General features: G+C 41.6%; 2 protein-coding genes across 8 annotated transcripts in view; both read right to left on the reverse strand.

Annotated features, from left to right (window-relative positions):
- LOC139332836 (multiple C2 and transmembrane domain-containing protein 2-like) overlaps positions 1 to 10,426 on the reverse strand; it is a 37,888-nt gene extending 27,462 nt beyond the window's left edge. For 3 of the 4 annotated variants that reach the window (XM_070964988.1, XM_070964979.1, XM_070964964.1), the window contains exons 1-2: positions 10,314 to 10,426; positions 703 to 1,297 (exon numbers count right to left, since the gene is read on the reverse strand). In XM_070964988.1, the coding sequence (XP_070821089.1) occupies positions 703 to 1,248 (546 nt within the window). In that variant the 5' untranslated portion in view covers positions 1,249 to 1,297; positions 10,314 to 10,426. Of the gene's footprint in view, positions 1 to 702; positions 1,298 to 10,219; positions 10,246 to 10,313 lie in introns of those variants that run through there. The other variant, XM_070964971.1, reaches the window with a different exon arrangement.
- A 3,243-nt stretch (positions 10,427 to 13,669) lies between these two features.
- Positions 13,670 to 14,788, reverse strand: part of LOC139335471 (myocyte-specific enhancer factor 2A-like) — a 43,789-nt gene continuing 42,670 nt past the window's right edge. For 3 of the 4 annotated variants that reach the window (XM_070969093.1, XM_070969110.1, XM_070969102.1), the window contains one exon: positions 13,670 to 14,209. In XM_070969093.1, the coding sequence (XP_070825194.1) occupies positions 13,888 to 14,209 (322 nt within the window). In that variant the 3' untranslated portion in view covers positions 13,670 to 13,887. Of the gene's footprint in view, positions 14,341 to 14,788 lie in introns of all 4 variants that reach the window. The other variant, XM_070969117.1, reaches the window with a different exon arrangement.

Genomic DNA, 14,788 nt, shown 5'->3' on the forward strand with positions numbered 1-14,788 from the left:
CATTACATATAGAGTATCCTGTTTGAGTGACTCTAACATTTAGGCCACAAAAAAAACACTCATGACTGACAGTATCTTGACAGTGACCCACACTGTCAGATGAAATGGTTTAGATATGCCCTCCAAAAAATGTCTAAATGATCTGTTGTCTTACCTTCATGTACAGTAAAAGATCAAATTGCTACGAATAAGGTGTAGCATGTGTTAAATGTGACCGTGCCAGTGTGGCAGCCACGCTCAAATTCACATCCTTGTCGCTGTCACACTGTCACAAAGATGCGACTCATTGAATCTCTTGTCTTGGCAGTAGAAAACCACACACAGACAGTGTTTGCCAAATGCTGCTGTAGACTATTGATTTTACATTTCAACTCCATCAGACTCCTCCAAGTTAAACTTTGGCTATCCTGTGCAAACACACCTGACTCCTCACACCCAGAAATGTACAATAAAGCAGCCAATTCTTTGGAGCTATGCTCTCTCTGTACCTGTGTGTCACAGGGAAGCAACATGATCTGAGCTTATTCCTCTGTCGTGCTCACTGTTTAAGATTCTACAAAATCCTTAAATATGAAATGGATAGTAATAATATTTGGGAACACATACAGAGGCTAAATGTTCATTGCATAGAAGGCTGATGTTTGGAAGACTGATCTGTTTTTTCTTTAAAATGATTGCACATTTCAAACGCAGCACCTGTACCTGTGAGCCGTCCTGGGAGACGTGCACAGAGGGGAGGTCTGGGCTGTAGACGGTCATCACCTCCGGCAGGGCCAGCTCCTCAGGCTCCATGCCCCCGACAGCTCTGTAGATCGTCTCCGGGGCGCTCTTCTCCTCCTCACAGAGACTGTTGAATGACTCCTGAGAGGAAGCCCAGTCTGGGCAGACTACAGGCACACTTAGTCTTTGTTCACTCCTCTCAGCTCCTCCACCAACTACTCCCATCTTCAGGCCACTCCCACCTGCTCCTGGGCCTCTAGCAGACTTGACAAACGGTGAGGAGGGGCTGCTGTAGCTGGGGGGGTTGCACTGTTGGAGCTGCGAGGTGGAGGTGACATGTGCATACTCCTGCCTCATGTCCCTCATGTCCCTCATGGTCCTCATGTCGGGAACAGAGGAGCTCATCCGATGGTCCAGGATGTGTTCGCACTGGACGTGTGACTTGCTTGGGCTCGTCTTGCCTCGTCGGAGGTGTGGCAGCATCTTCTGGCGGAGATGCCGCAGCATGCCCGGCTTCTTGGAGTCCATGATGGGAAGGAGGGTTAGTCTGCGTCTAAGATCTGGACATCACTAACAGCTAGAGCAGAAAACAGAGACAGAGAGGAGTTAGTCACTGTGTACAGCTATGACTGACATGACAGTCACATTCATCAAAGCGTGTCACTTTTCTGCAATTCCAGACACTCACAACTGGCTGGGGAAGTTCTGTCAGATTCTGATCTCTCTCTCTCGGCAAAATGTAAGTCATATGATATATGAGGAGAAAATGAAGCTCAGTTTGGTCTGGATCAGCCCTCAAATATTAAGGGATGACTGTATTCATCTGGAAATGAAAACATTCCTGATTAACTGTAACTCTAATTTAGTTAAAAATTTTAAAATTTTAAAATTAAATCCTCCACAGAATGAGAGACATATAAAACATGAGGAAAACTGGGTTGAAAGTGAATTTAACCAATAGTTTGACATTTTGAGAAAGAATTCTAATAAGCTGAGAAAGTCCTCTCTCATATCTGTGTGTTACCATATCTGTAAATCTACAGCCGGTGGCCTTTAGCTTAGCTTAGCAATAAAGACTGAAAATAGAGAAGAAGCTAGCCTGGCTCTGCCCGAAGGTAAATCCACCTGGAAAGCTCACAAATTAAAATGTTTTATCCTGGTTGTTTAATCCATACAAAAAGCAAAGAACAGTGACAAGTTGTGTTTTATGACGGGACTTCCTTGTTGTCTCTCCCTGCAACAGCGCAAGAAACAGTGTTAACTAACGTGCTAAAGCTAGCCAGGCTAGCCATCTCCCCTGATACCTGCCTTTATGCTCAGCAAAGCTAATATTCTTCTGGCTTCAGCTTTATATTTAACAAGGTGTTGATCTTCTCATCTAACTCCAGTCAAGAAGGAGAATAAGTGTTTTCCCTAAATGTCTTTAATTCACTGCTAAGACATATGTCATCACTCCGAGTGAAACCTCAATCACCTTCACTAATTCTCACAGGTGACCTTTACTGTATCATCGGCTCTAACAGTCTATTTACAGAAAATAACTCACTGTTTAAGCAATCGTGACCTGTTCTCAACTCAGGAACAGGTGCCGACATGACAAATACCTGACATTTAAAAATGTGGTGCCAACTGTAATGTCAGAAACCACTGCAAATAGTCATTGTCACATTATCAGCTCTTACAAAGAGGAACTTTTGCTGCCCAAGATCATCATAAAATAATTATTTTTCATCTCTTCCAACTTTATTAATAACTGTAATGATGTGCCCAATTCAGAAGAATTTAGATCATAATTTTCACACTCACAGCAGACAGTCTGACCTGTAGGAATTAAACAGGTGTTACTAACAATATTAACATGTCCACATGAGTGTGACAGTGAGCCGGCATGCACAACGCCATGAACTGGAACTGTTTTTCCAGCTGTGACATGTCAAAATGTCTTCAGTTAAAGGACATATAACTACAAACTGCTGTCCTATTGAGTAAGACTGAAAGCTTTCTGGCAACAGTTGGGTTGATGTAAAAATCCTGCTAAGGTTTATATACACTGTCTGAGTGCCTCAGAACGGATGCTAATTGTTATTATTTAATGTGATATGTACAGACGACTGTCTCTTTGTATCAAGCATGCCAAATGAAGTCACATAATTATCATTATTCAATTATTTTCTTATACAACAACATCTACTCTCTTCTTTGGATGTAGCTGTTTATCACTGTGGATCCTGACCTGACGCAGAATCTACAAACAACAGATACAACACTCAAACTACAACATACAACTCTTTTGTAAGACTACAGAACACCTCAGCAGTAAATACCTGAACATTATTTGCATACATATGACTGTAAAAGCTTTTTCAAGCAGCTGTATGCAACCTCAGCAGAGATTATTCCATGCGAGCAGAAAGCTCATATAGTGGACCCTTGTTCAACACAGGCCATTGTGCAGTGACGCTTCATATAAATGATCCCACCCACAAGCAACCAAAATGAAATGACACATCAACTAAGATGCTCATAACAACCAAAACCACAGGCCTAGCATGTGCTGTGTTCTAGGTGCAGTTCTCATAAATTATGTGCGTATGCACAGGTAGGAAGGGAGAAATGTGTGTTTGATATAATAACACTGCTAATGGTTTTCTCACATTTCCCTTCATTAGAAATAACACTCGCACATTAGAGTACAGAAGTTAATTTGTGACCTTTGTTTAAATGGTATGAACTCAAAGGTCCATCACACGGTCTCTCTCTGACAGTCTGGTGAACACCATGAAGATGTGGCTGCAAACTGGTTGAGATTTGATCATTTAAAGGTGCACTATGCAGGATTTTATTACTAAACAATGTACAGAAGTAATCCCTCTCAATCATCACTTATGAGCTACTATCAGTGTGTGGTGGTGTGTTCATCTGCAGAGACCCTGCGTTCTGCCTGTATTTGCTTATTTCTCCTTATTTCACTGTGGTTGCGGTGTTTCTGGGCTGCGGCCTTTGGGTGGTGGGTGTGTAGCCTCCAGACAGTAACAGCACACAAGTGAGATTAAGACTTAATGAAATGGTAGCAGCCAGTTAGCAGACCAAAAGCAGCACGCATCCAAGAGGAAGCTAAGAAAAAAAAAGCAAGAACAGGGAGGGGAAAACCCAAGCGGACAAAGCTCGTTCCAAAATGAGAGTGAATCTGAGGTTGGCTTTCACCCACTGGTGACGATGGTCCAATCCCATTTTTGGAATGCAGCCACTGCTTGACGGCTGCGTGTGTGTGTGTGTGTGTGTGTGTGTGTGTGTGTGTGTGTGTGTGTGTGTGTGTGTGTGTGTGTGTGTACACACACACATGTGTATTTGGCTGAGTCATCTATCATGCAACCATACTTTACCCAATGCACAGTCACTCTTATTATGTAAAACTGGATCTCTACTTCAACAGAAATGAACAAACCATGAGTAGACAAAGCGGTCTGTGCATATTGTGATGCGTCATTAATGCTTTAAGCTGTCACTGCTCCAAATGATCTCTGCAATACAAACAGCAGCAGTACCTGTCCAGAGCTGCTCCTGCTGCTTCTGACAAGGCCTGATTTTATATAAGCCTCTTACTACTGGCCTCAGACTTTTTATTGTCATTAACAGCGACCGATGACCTGCCATGTTACCAGCCGGTAGGGGGCAAGTGGAGGAAGTCGGGGGAGGTGACAGATCACGGGACAAAAGAAGAACCACTGTTTACAAAACAGATGTTAGGGAGTGAAACTGACAATGCGGTTTGAGATTCCAAGCATTTCAAAATGTGACGCTTAATTTCAGATGCAGATAACAAAGTGCAGGTTACATCCAAAGCTTCCCTGGAATGATATTCTTTCCAAAAGGGATATTACTATGAACAATTAAAGCTAATGTTAGTGAGCTGAAGTAGTTTTGCCAAGAGTTTGTTAGTCTGCAACCACTTATCTCTGTATATAGTTGAGAGAAAATGTGTAAACTAATGACTCAGATATCTGCAGCCTGGATTCAGGATTCTCTGGCCTGACCCAAATACAAGGATTAGATGGTGGATGACTGCATGGGTGAGAGAGAGAGAGAGAGAGAGGGGCAGAGGAAAAGGATGATGGCCACTGATGGGCCTGACTGTGGATCTGTTCATTATTCAAGTGAAAGACAGTTTATCTGAAGTACACAGTGTTGTCATGGTTTACTAATGTTTCAACATGCTTCGTGTCACAACGTGTTACGGTTTGAGTTGAACTGCAGTTAGTATGAGGGGTTTACAGTTTAATATAAATACGCCGTGTGAAGAATGAGAGCTATTCATTGGGTTGAGCACTGGAAAAATTTAAAAAAAAAAAAAAAAGTATGTCCATTTCTGCTTGTCTTTTTGGTTTGGTGATGTTAATTTGCCTCAACCAGCTGTTGGAAACACACCTGATTTACTTTCTATTTGTTGCAACATCTCTAACACGAGCCACATTTCTATCCAGGTTTCTACAGAGCACACAGTTCTAGCAAATCTACAGAAAATCTGTCAAAGAAAATGCAAAGCTGGGTTTTTTATTCACTGCCATTATGTGAATATTAGAAGCAAAGTGCCTCGAGATAAGCAGTTAGAGGCGCTAGTTCTCCACTCAGGTGCCATCAAACCATCGAGGAAGAAGAGGGCGCAACAAGAAGACGTGATTAAAAGAGCTGAAACGCCAAACAATGGAAAACAATGTGCAAATAGAGATGGAAATGTGATATTTCTGTCAGGCCTGATTCCAGCTCACAGGTGAGGGAGGTGTGAGTGGATCCTTTGTAGCTGCAGAGCTTCAAAGCTCCATATTATGCTGTCTTTGCTAAACCACGCCAACTTTGGTGATCCAATCACATCTGAAGGATTTGATTTAATGACTTCTTCCGAGTAAACCCAACGGCACAACATTATTGAAGCTAAAGATGCTCTAACTTCCCCTTCACTGTCACTTTAAAACCAATATAACTGGAATCCAGTTATTCTGATTACATGTCATTTTGCTTGGACAAAAACTGGAGAAGTCATTGTTACGCTTTGAGCTCAGTCACATACAAAGCTGGTGGGCTGTAGCAGAGTGAATTCTGCCTGTCACAGTGTCTTTTTTGACACTACCTTAAAAGACACATATTGTTAACATCTACATGTAGTTGCTTCAAAGCTGCGCTGATAAATATTCTTTTTTTTTTTTCCAGTGGATCAAATGGCTGCGTTCAGTGAAAGCAGTCACTCAAAGTGGCAAACGACAAAGAATTATCACCTAAATCAAGCAATTCCTCTCAGAGCTACCGAGTGTTTTAGCCTCTTTCAGTCCATCGTTTTGGCTTTATCTTCAGTCACTGTTCTTAGCTATAAAGCCCAGTGTACACCACCTGCCAACACCACACACAGACAGCTTGTGAACATCGTGGAGCATTTCACTGGATATTTCCCTCAGATGTTGGTACAGACTAAAACAAAACTGCAGTGAAGGTAGTGTGAATATTGAAGTGTCCAATACATACATACATACATACATACATACATACATACATACATACATACATACACACACACACACATACATACATACATACATACATACATACATACATACATACATACATACATACATACATACATACATACATACATACATACATACACACATACATACATACATACATACATACATACATTACAAATGGAACGTCTTTCATCTACAATTACTGTGGTATTGGCCAGAGCAGACAAACCAGTTCACCTGCTTGACAGCCTGCAGGGTGAACAGCCTGTATCCCTTGTGTTGCCATTACATCTTATTGATGGGGTGTTTCGCTACATAGACTTACAGTATGTCAGAGCATTTTACTTTAAAAGCTTTAAAAAAGTAAAAGAAATGAGATCCCACATGAGCAGAAGTAACACATCTGTGACCTCAGAACGACCATGTAGAGACCAGAAACTACGCAACATGCATCTCTTTTATATGTGTGTGTGTATATATATATACACACACACACACACACACACACACACACACACACATATGTATATATGTATGTGTGTGTATACACACACACACACACACACACACACACACACACACACACACATATATACACATATACACACACACACACACACACACACACACACACACACACACATACATATATATACATATACACACACACACACACACATACACACATATACACATATACACACACACACACACACACACACACACACACACACACACACACACACACACACACACACACACACACACACACACACACACACACACACACACATATATGAAAGCATCTAGCAGCTTTAGCCAAATAATCTCATGCATGCTTGCTGCATGGTCACATATATTAACATGTTATTCTGAAGCACACTTTGGAACTGACTGAGACCTGGATTAAACCTGCAGTGCTCAGATGGACCTGAGCTGTACACTGAACTCACAGCCATAAAAGAGTCCCAGTAACCTTAAAAGATCTGTTATGAATCATTACAACAGTCAGAGGGATTTACAAAGTGACCATAATAACCATGTGTGCAGTACTACTGAAGCACCAATAAGCAGCACACAGAGACTTTGATTTGACTGAAAAATGAAGTGTAAATTGTGTATTATTGAAGGCGTGGACTCAAAGCAGTGAAACTAACAGTCCATTGCTTATAAACAGGGCCCTTGTTTAATCATATAACTGAGATATACAACCAGGTGGCCATACAGCTGAGAGGGCCATGACATTCATTTCAACCGCCAGTCGAGCCAGAGGGGTCAGCCAGACTTAACCTGGACTAAACAGATACCATTTAAATACCATCTAAATGCACAGACCGCACAGCTGGCCAGGTATAGTCAGACCTGCTGTGATCCCAATTTGTTAATGGGGCAAACCACACTTCCATCAATCTCTGATTTAAAAATATGAGCCTGATCGTCTTTAAATGGCAAATGACATCCCTGTTTCAGTACATGCCCAGTGCCAGCCCAATCTGTGGACATGTGAAGGCTGCAGGCGCAAAGCCAGCACAGTTCAAGGAGACGCCGCCGAAGCGTCCGTCCTTTCTGCAGGCAAACAGTTCTCCAGAAACGTGTCTCACTAACCTGACTTGCATGACATTTCAGCCATTTATCTGGCTCTCTTACGTGAAGAGAAATTCTGGGAGATGGCCAGCAAAAACATGATTCATCAGACGATCAGCAAGCAACCAATGGGGCAGAGGTTGCAGCATTTAATAAAATGACTGAACCTTGACCAACCATAGAGGGAAAAAATGAAAAGGGGAAACTAAAAATGACCCAGAGGTTGACCTACAGTACCTGTATTATATAAAACAAACTATTATATAAAAAAGCGCATAACTGTATTTAATGAAGAATGTAAAAATCAGCATATGTTTGATAATGCATCTAATTTGTATGCAGATTAGCCTTTAAAAATACATGCATGTTCTATGTATTTGCAGCATGATGGAGCTACTTTCACTGTGCAACTCAGTGTTGTAAGATGTAACGCTTTGGAAAAGTGGTGACAATAAATGACCCTTGATATCTTGATGCCTTGAAGGGTAGCCATTAAAAAGGACAGAGGACACTATAAAAGAGCTATAAACTGATGAGGTGTTTCAATGATATGACACTAACACATTAACTAGAAAAAAACACTCCAGAAGTGTGCTGCCATAAATAAGCTATGACTGCTAGACTGTGGACAAAATGCATCTGTTTTCTAACTGGCTTATGAATGCCAGACTGAGGATGTCTCCTTCCTCGTGGTGTTTCTCTGTTTAGCGTGGAGAGGCCTTGGCCTCACCATGTGAGCGAGGCCAGGTTGTGTTAGTCGGGAGGATATGGAGATTTGAGATACCGTCAGAATATTTCACCCTAATTACATTTTAACTGTCAACTTTTGTTACAATAAATCATGCAGGTTAGGATTTTTTTGTTGAGATCCTGCAGGCAGTAAGCCCGAGCCATCGTTAGTGCAGCTGCTGGAGCAGGCTGACACATGTACCGATGACTTAAAGGAAACATGCACATATTTCTACTTTCATTCCCAAACGAGGTCACCACCATTTGAAAAAAACAAAGACACTGGTTTTACATAATGCCCCATAGAATACAGATAACAGATGATAGCATTTTAGAGTGATACTGGGTTAATCCGTTGTTAAACATGAAAGTACTTTTGCAGATTGGGTCCTCTAAATTTTAGAGATCTGACTGATGAACAAGTAATGATTTTGTCGGCCTAAAGCAGACAGATAAAGGCTGCCCTCACTTTTTCCCTCGGAGGACCAAAACTAAAACTCAATGGAGGAGCAGCCACTGGCGATATTGCTAAATTGGCATTAGGATACCAAGTTCATAACTGACTGACTTCCTGCACAAAGTGTCACTCTGCCCGGTGTGCTCATCTGATTAGTGGACAACAGTTAGAGACCCTACATACTCAAAGAGCAATTTTACCTCACATAAAATAAAACAACAAATACAGTGATTTATATCAGGTTATAGGGCCCCACTTTGGGCTTGCCTATAGCTCAAGATGGCCCCTTCTTTAAAAAAAAAAATCTTTGAATACCTTCTGCACAGTTATCTTCTCACAATAATTTGTTTGACTCTTGTGTTTTCTCAGTTGGTGGGCTGAGATAAGCAACCACATAACAGCCTTGTCTGAGCAAGAGGAGAGGCTATTTCCTGAAACTACTTCACTTTGATATGGTGCAAGACTAAGGCTTACTGCGGAAAACACACATGAGAAAAATTAAATTAAGCTCATGCACGAACAAAAATTCTGCAGTTCCAGCAGATTTCGAACTTCTGTTGTTGTTAGTTAAGTGCTTACAAGCTTGTGTATACTGCAACATAAACAAGCCTGGGCCTCTGCGTCTGCAGCATGCTGGAAGCTCTTGGGGTAAATACCGCACTGAATTATGACCTCAATAAGGCTCCACAGTTAGTGAGAGTAGGCGATTAGACTTCGGCTATTTAGTACATCCCTAAAAATGAATCCTGAAAAGGCCACTACAAGGACGCTGCCTGAAAGTGACCTGCTGCTCTCTAAATCACACCAATCTCCTTTCAAAAAGATCTTGAAAATAAAATCATCCAGCCTCTCTGCAAACATAAATTATTCTGTTGTATGTCGACCAAGTCAGTGAGTCGACAGGTCGCTGCTCTTTCATTCGGCATGATGCACACACTGAGCAGCAAACACCACCCGCTGAAAACATGACAGCAAACTCAGAAGAGGAAGCTTCTCACTGCGTCCAGCGGCGTCCTGCCAGAGGACCGCTGAGGACCGACACCCTAAACTAGTGTTAATGAAAAGTTTGGCTAGTTTGGCTTCAATAACGCACCGGCATGGAAATTCAAAAAATCACCCTGCATGAAACATGTAAATCTGTGGATAACTACAAAAAAAAAAAGAGAAGAAAAAAAAAGAGAAGAAAAAAAAAAGTATTGCCAGAAGCACTCACCTGACTAGCCCCACCTCAAAGACCCCCACAGGTAACTAAACTTGCTCACGTTCTGCTTGCCCCCTAGAAAAGGAAACAACAAGTCAACTTTTACCTGTTTCCGCTGCTAAGAACCTCCGACGGGAGTTTCCCATTCACCTCATGGCTGGTGTGAGAAACACGACGGTGGCCGCTCAGAACGCACCGTCCGAAGAAATATGCGGCGGAGAGAAGACTTCCTCCTCTCCGTGTGCATCAAAGATCAAGCCACACACAACAAAGGATCGCTTACAATACGACTTTCAAAATAAAACATCCGCCAGCCAGCGCGCGTGCCAAACAACACCCAAGAGCTTCTCAGAAAATTTACATAGTGAGATAAAAAGGAGGCATTTTAGCGAATCTAGATATCTATGAGTATAATGTGCAGGCGAAATATGTTTTGTACACGTTTAATAAACATATTTGACCTGATATTATGGTGGTAATCCACTGTGTTTAATACAAGTTTGTTCCACTCAACTCTACCAACTTTTATTTCAAAAATGAAACTACGTGTTTTCCGGTAGGCCCTCATTCCAGCTCACTTGAGTGGGATGGGAGGACGGAGCATATTAGCTAAAGCTCAGTGTCAGTCAAAGCGCTGTATAAATTCCTGAAAGATAGTTAAAACTCACGCTCAGCCTTCATTTCAGGTGGAAAACCAGGTTGTCTCGTCTGACAGATACGTTTCACACTTTGGACTTCACAGATGTAACACTAGAACGTTTTATGGTCGATCTGACTTGAAGTAACATTTGGCAGGTCCGACAGTGACTCATGCATACCTGCAGCTGAGCAGAAGAAATCCTGCTGTACGTTTGTCTGAAGTCGCTTCAAGCTACAAAAATGAAGATATGTTCTACAAAATAGTGAATCCTTCTTGAGGACTCAGTGGTGTCATTTCACAACACTCTTCTGAGGTTACTGAGATGTGAAGCTGAAGACAAGCAGTCCTCAAATATATATCCACCAGCAAAAAAGCTTCTTATTATTTGCTATACTACTTTATAGAGCACATAAACCTAATCCCTTCCTCAAACAGCTGTTCGCTCTCATCATTCCCATTAACCTTGGTACATGTAATCCCTCCACCCTCCAGTTCTCCACCTCAGTGCACTGGGTGAGGCCTGGGCTGGTGTGGTGTCTCTTCATGTAGTATAATCCTGTAGCGCCTCTGTTCCCTAAAAGCAGGCACTTCTTACACTTTTATTACTTTGATCACTTCATGTGTTTTCTTAATTGGGCCTAAATGATATGTTCTGTAAGATTCAGAGCTGCTCATGCGACTAAATCGAAGTATGTAGTTAATCAACAAATTGATGCTAACGTTCAATTTTTTCCAGTAAGATTTAGTTTCAATCACTGACCTAGATTCCAAATTTTTAACTGACATGAGATGGTATCGAATAATAATGAACGGTGCCAATTTAAGACTAAATCACGACCTTTTTTCTTCTCATAAGTAAACTCTACACACTACCATCTTGTCATACAATAGATCATCAGCCATCATCTCAACTTCATTCATGTCTTGCCTCCTGAAGGGTTGTGGTCATTTTATTCTTGTCCCACTTCTCTTGCACAGAACATGCTTGGTTGAATCCAGGTCTGCTTTATACAAACAGTATCTGACTTGCCCAGAACATCCTCTGTGAATTACACAGTTCCTGTCTGTTTCCAGCAGGCTATTACAGGCTAATGACCAACAGTCCAGTACATACTGATGCTATCGGTGTCGGCCTTTTCAAACAGAACTGACTGTAAACAGATTTTTTTCTCCTGGTTTTCCCCTTCTGGTCTCATTCCTGCATTCCCATGAATCAAGAACTGGCTTCCTCTGCAGTTGTGATTTGCACAGTCACATCTTCCATCTATGGTCTGCAGCTGGCACATCCACACACCAGATGCCTCATTCATAAGGCTGGTATCATGAAAGTGCTTCAGGAGTGGACTGATGATACTCTGGAATTGTTTATGAGCCCAAGATGTTTCCTTTCTTCTTTAAAAAGCTTACAGAACTTTCTCTTCTTTCATTTGTCTCTTTCTGTTCACGTTCATGACTGATGCTCCACTCATTGAGTGAACCCCTGTGGTTACTGGTGCAGCTCTTGCACTCATCACCACGTGCTACCTCATACTTACCCACACGTTTCATTTTCTCAGAATCATGTTTTACTGCTCAGTAACACAACGGTTCAGTAAATCCCTATCTCCAACAACACCAGAATACTTCATTTCTCCAACCTGTCCATGGGCATTCTTGTGAATTCAAACTGATTCACTGTCCCACTGTTCTAATAATGTACAATCCTGATTCCAACAAAAGCTGAGACTCTGTGTAAAACATTAATAAAACAGAATGTGATCATGTGCTATCTCTTTTTGATATATGCTCAATTGAAAACAGCACAAAGACAATATATTTAAGATTTTACCTCATCAACTGCATTCACCTCTGTACATATCTGCTTATTCTGAATTTGATGTTTCACAAGTTGGGACAGGAGCAACTAAAGACTGGGAAAGATGTGGAATGCTCCAAAAACACCTGTTTGGACCACAATGTCCCATCTTCTTTGGAATCAGGCTTATACATCAATCTGCATGACAAAAGCATCAGTATTGTGTGCAGCTATATATTTCAGTTAACCTTTATCTGAGGTTCAAATCACACATGGTATCAAATCTATTTGCATCTTTGTCTTCAGTTTCTGAAGAGCTAGATAGTTCATTAAAATAAGTTTCCAGAATTTACCCTTTGAGTACATTTTTGGATACCTGGGTTCAAGATAGTGCAACACGGTGTCCTTCACAAAAAAAGATTTATCCAACAGACATTTGATGAGAAAGGAGAGGACAATGCCTTGCATTTATGGCTATCATCCACAAAAATATAACCTACTTTTGTAAAACCAGGCGGAGGTGTCATATTTCACCCAGGCAGATACAACACACAGATTAACAATATACAGTTACACCAAAAGTGATATATATTAAAGATAGTATATACAAAACAATAATGACATATTTTGGTAGTACATAAAGAACAAGTGTCCATGGCTTTCAGTTGAACTCTGAATGACATAATGTCTTATTCTGTGCACAATATAAAATCACACACACAAACAGCGTACTGCTTTGGCTAATATAAATAAGTGTTTTTAGAAAGAGAAGTAGCAGGGATGATGTGGAGGGACTATTGCTTTCATGTTGGACTTGTTCAACATTTCAACCCTGAGAAGATCAGAAATGAATTGGGTGACACCCAGTGGGAGACATCCAGAGTGACTGACACAGCTCACCTTTTTGATTCCTCTGCACCGTACTGCATCCTGCTGGATAACAAAAGGACAGATTGTACTGCAATTGGACCCACATTATCAGTCTGTGATGCTTAAATGATTTCTATTTCATAAAGGGCGGCCTGGCAAGTACCACTGAAGATTTTCTGCAAGGTGATGAGATGATTCTGACGCATCCAAAATGTTCAGGCTAATTTTGCTCAACACTTTTCGAACGTGCGACCACCAAAAAACAAACCAACAGAGATAGCTTAATGAGAAATAACACATCAATAAAATCCACATTGCATAACAGTGTCCTTCCTGTGTTTGCCCTGGCGTGGTGTCGTCATGTGACTCTAGGGTTTATGTCACCCAGCTGTCCATTCGCATTCGTTTGACCGTCGGACTCTCTGACCGGCTCACAGGGAGCGAGTGGAAGTCCGGCCGCTGCTGCTGCTGCTCCTCCCGGTCGCTGCCGCCCTCGTGGGAGCTGCAGGAGGAGCTGATGCTGTCTGCAGGGGACCTCCCCATCTCTGCTCTGGTGGATGATGAGGCAGAGGAGAGATGATGATGAGGGGCATGAGCCTGGGTGATGTACCCTGATTGGCTGGCGTGGTCGCGGGGTGGGGAGATCGGCTCGGCTTTGATGTGGTTGGTGTTGATGGAGAGATTGGAGCTACCTGACCTACAGCCAGAAGGACACAGGAGGAGGATGTCTTATGGCTGTCTGTGCGGAGTGATGGTGCCACCTAGTGGTCAAACTAAGAGGCGTGCAGGCAAAAAGGACGCTCTAGATGGCCAATACTGAAACATGTACTGCAATATAAACACATTTCTCAAGCAGTCACTTAAATTAAGGTATGTGAGCATTTTCATTTTATTCTACTTTTTCACAACAATCAAGAGGTAAATATTGTACTTTTAACTCTATTTCATTTATTTGAAAACAGGACTGATCAGTAAAATTGAGTAAGACTGAAATTAAGATTTTGCATATAAAACACACGATGATCTTATAAAATGTGATGTATTTAAGTAACATTTTGAATTCAGGACTTTAAAATGGCATTATGAAGTGTTTCAAAGAAGGGGATAACACATTCCTGCTCTTACAAAATGAAAAGTTGGACTCATAAGAATTACAGTGCACCATTGTTCTGTTCGGCACACTCAGGGCTTTAACTACAGCCTTATTTGGTCTGTTGACCAGTTGCTTATGGTGGTTAATATTAGCTATTTTAGCAAAATGTAGTCAGGTATTGCT

Source organism: Chaetodon trifascialis, chromosome 1 (genome assembly GCF_039877785.1).
Source record: "Chaetodon trifascialis isolate fChaTrf1 chromosome 1, fChaTrf1.hap1, whole genome shotgun sequence".
Lineage (NCBI taxonomy): Eukaryota > Metazoa > Chordata > Actinopteri > Chaetodontiformes > Chaetodontidae > Chaetodon > Chaetodon trifascialis.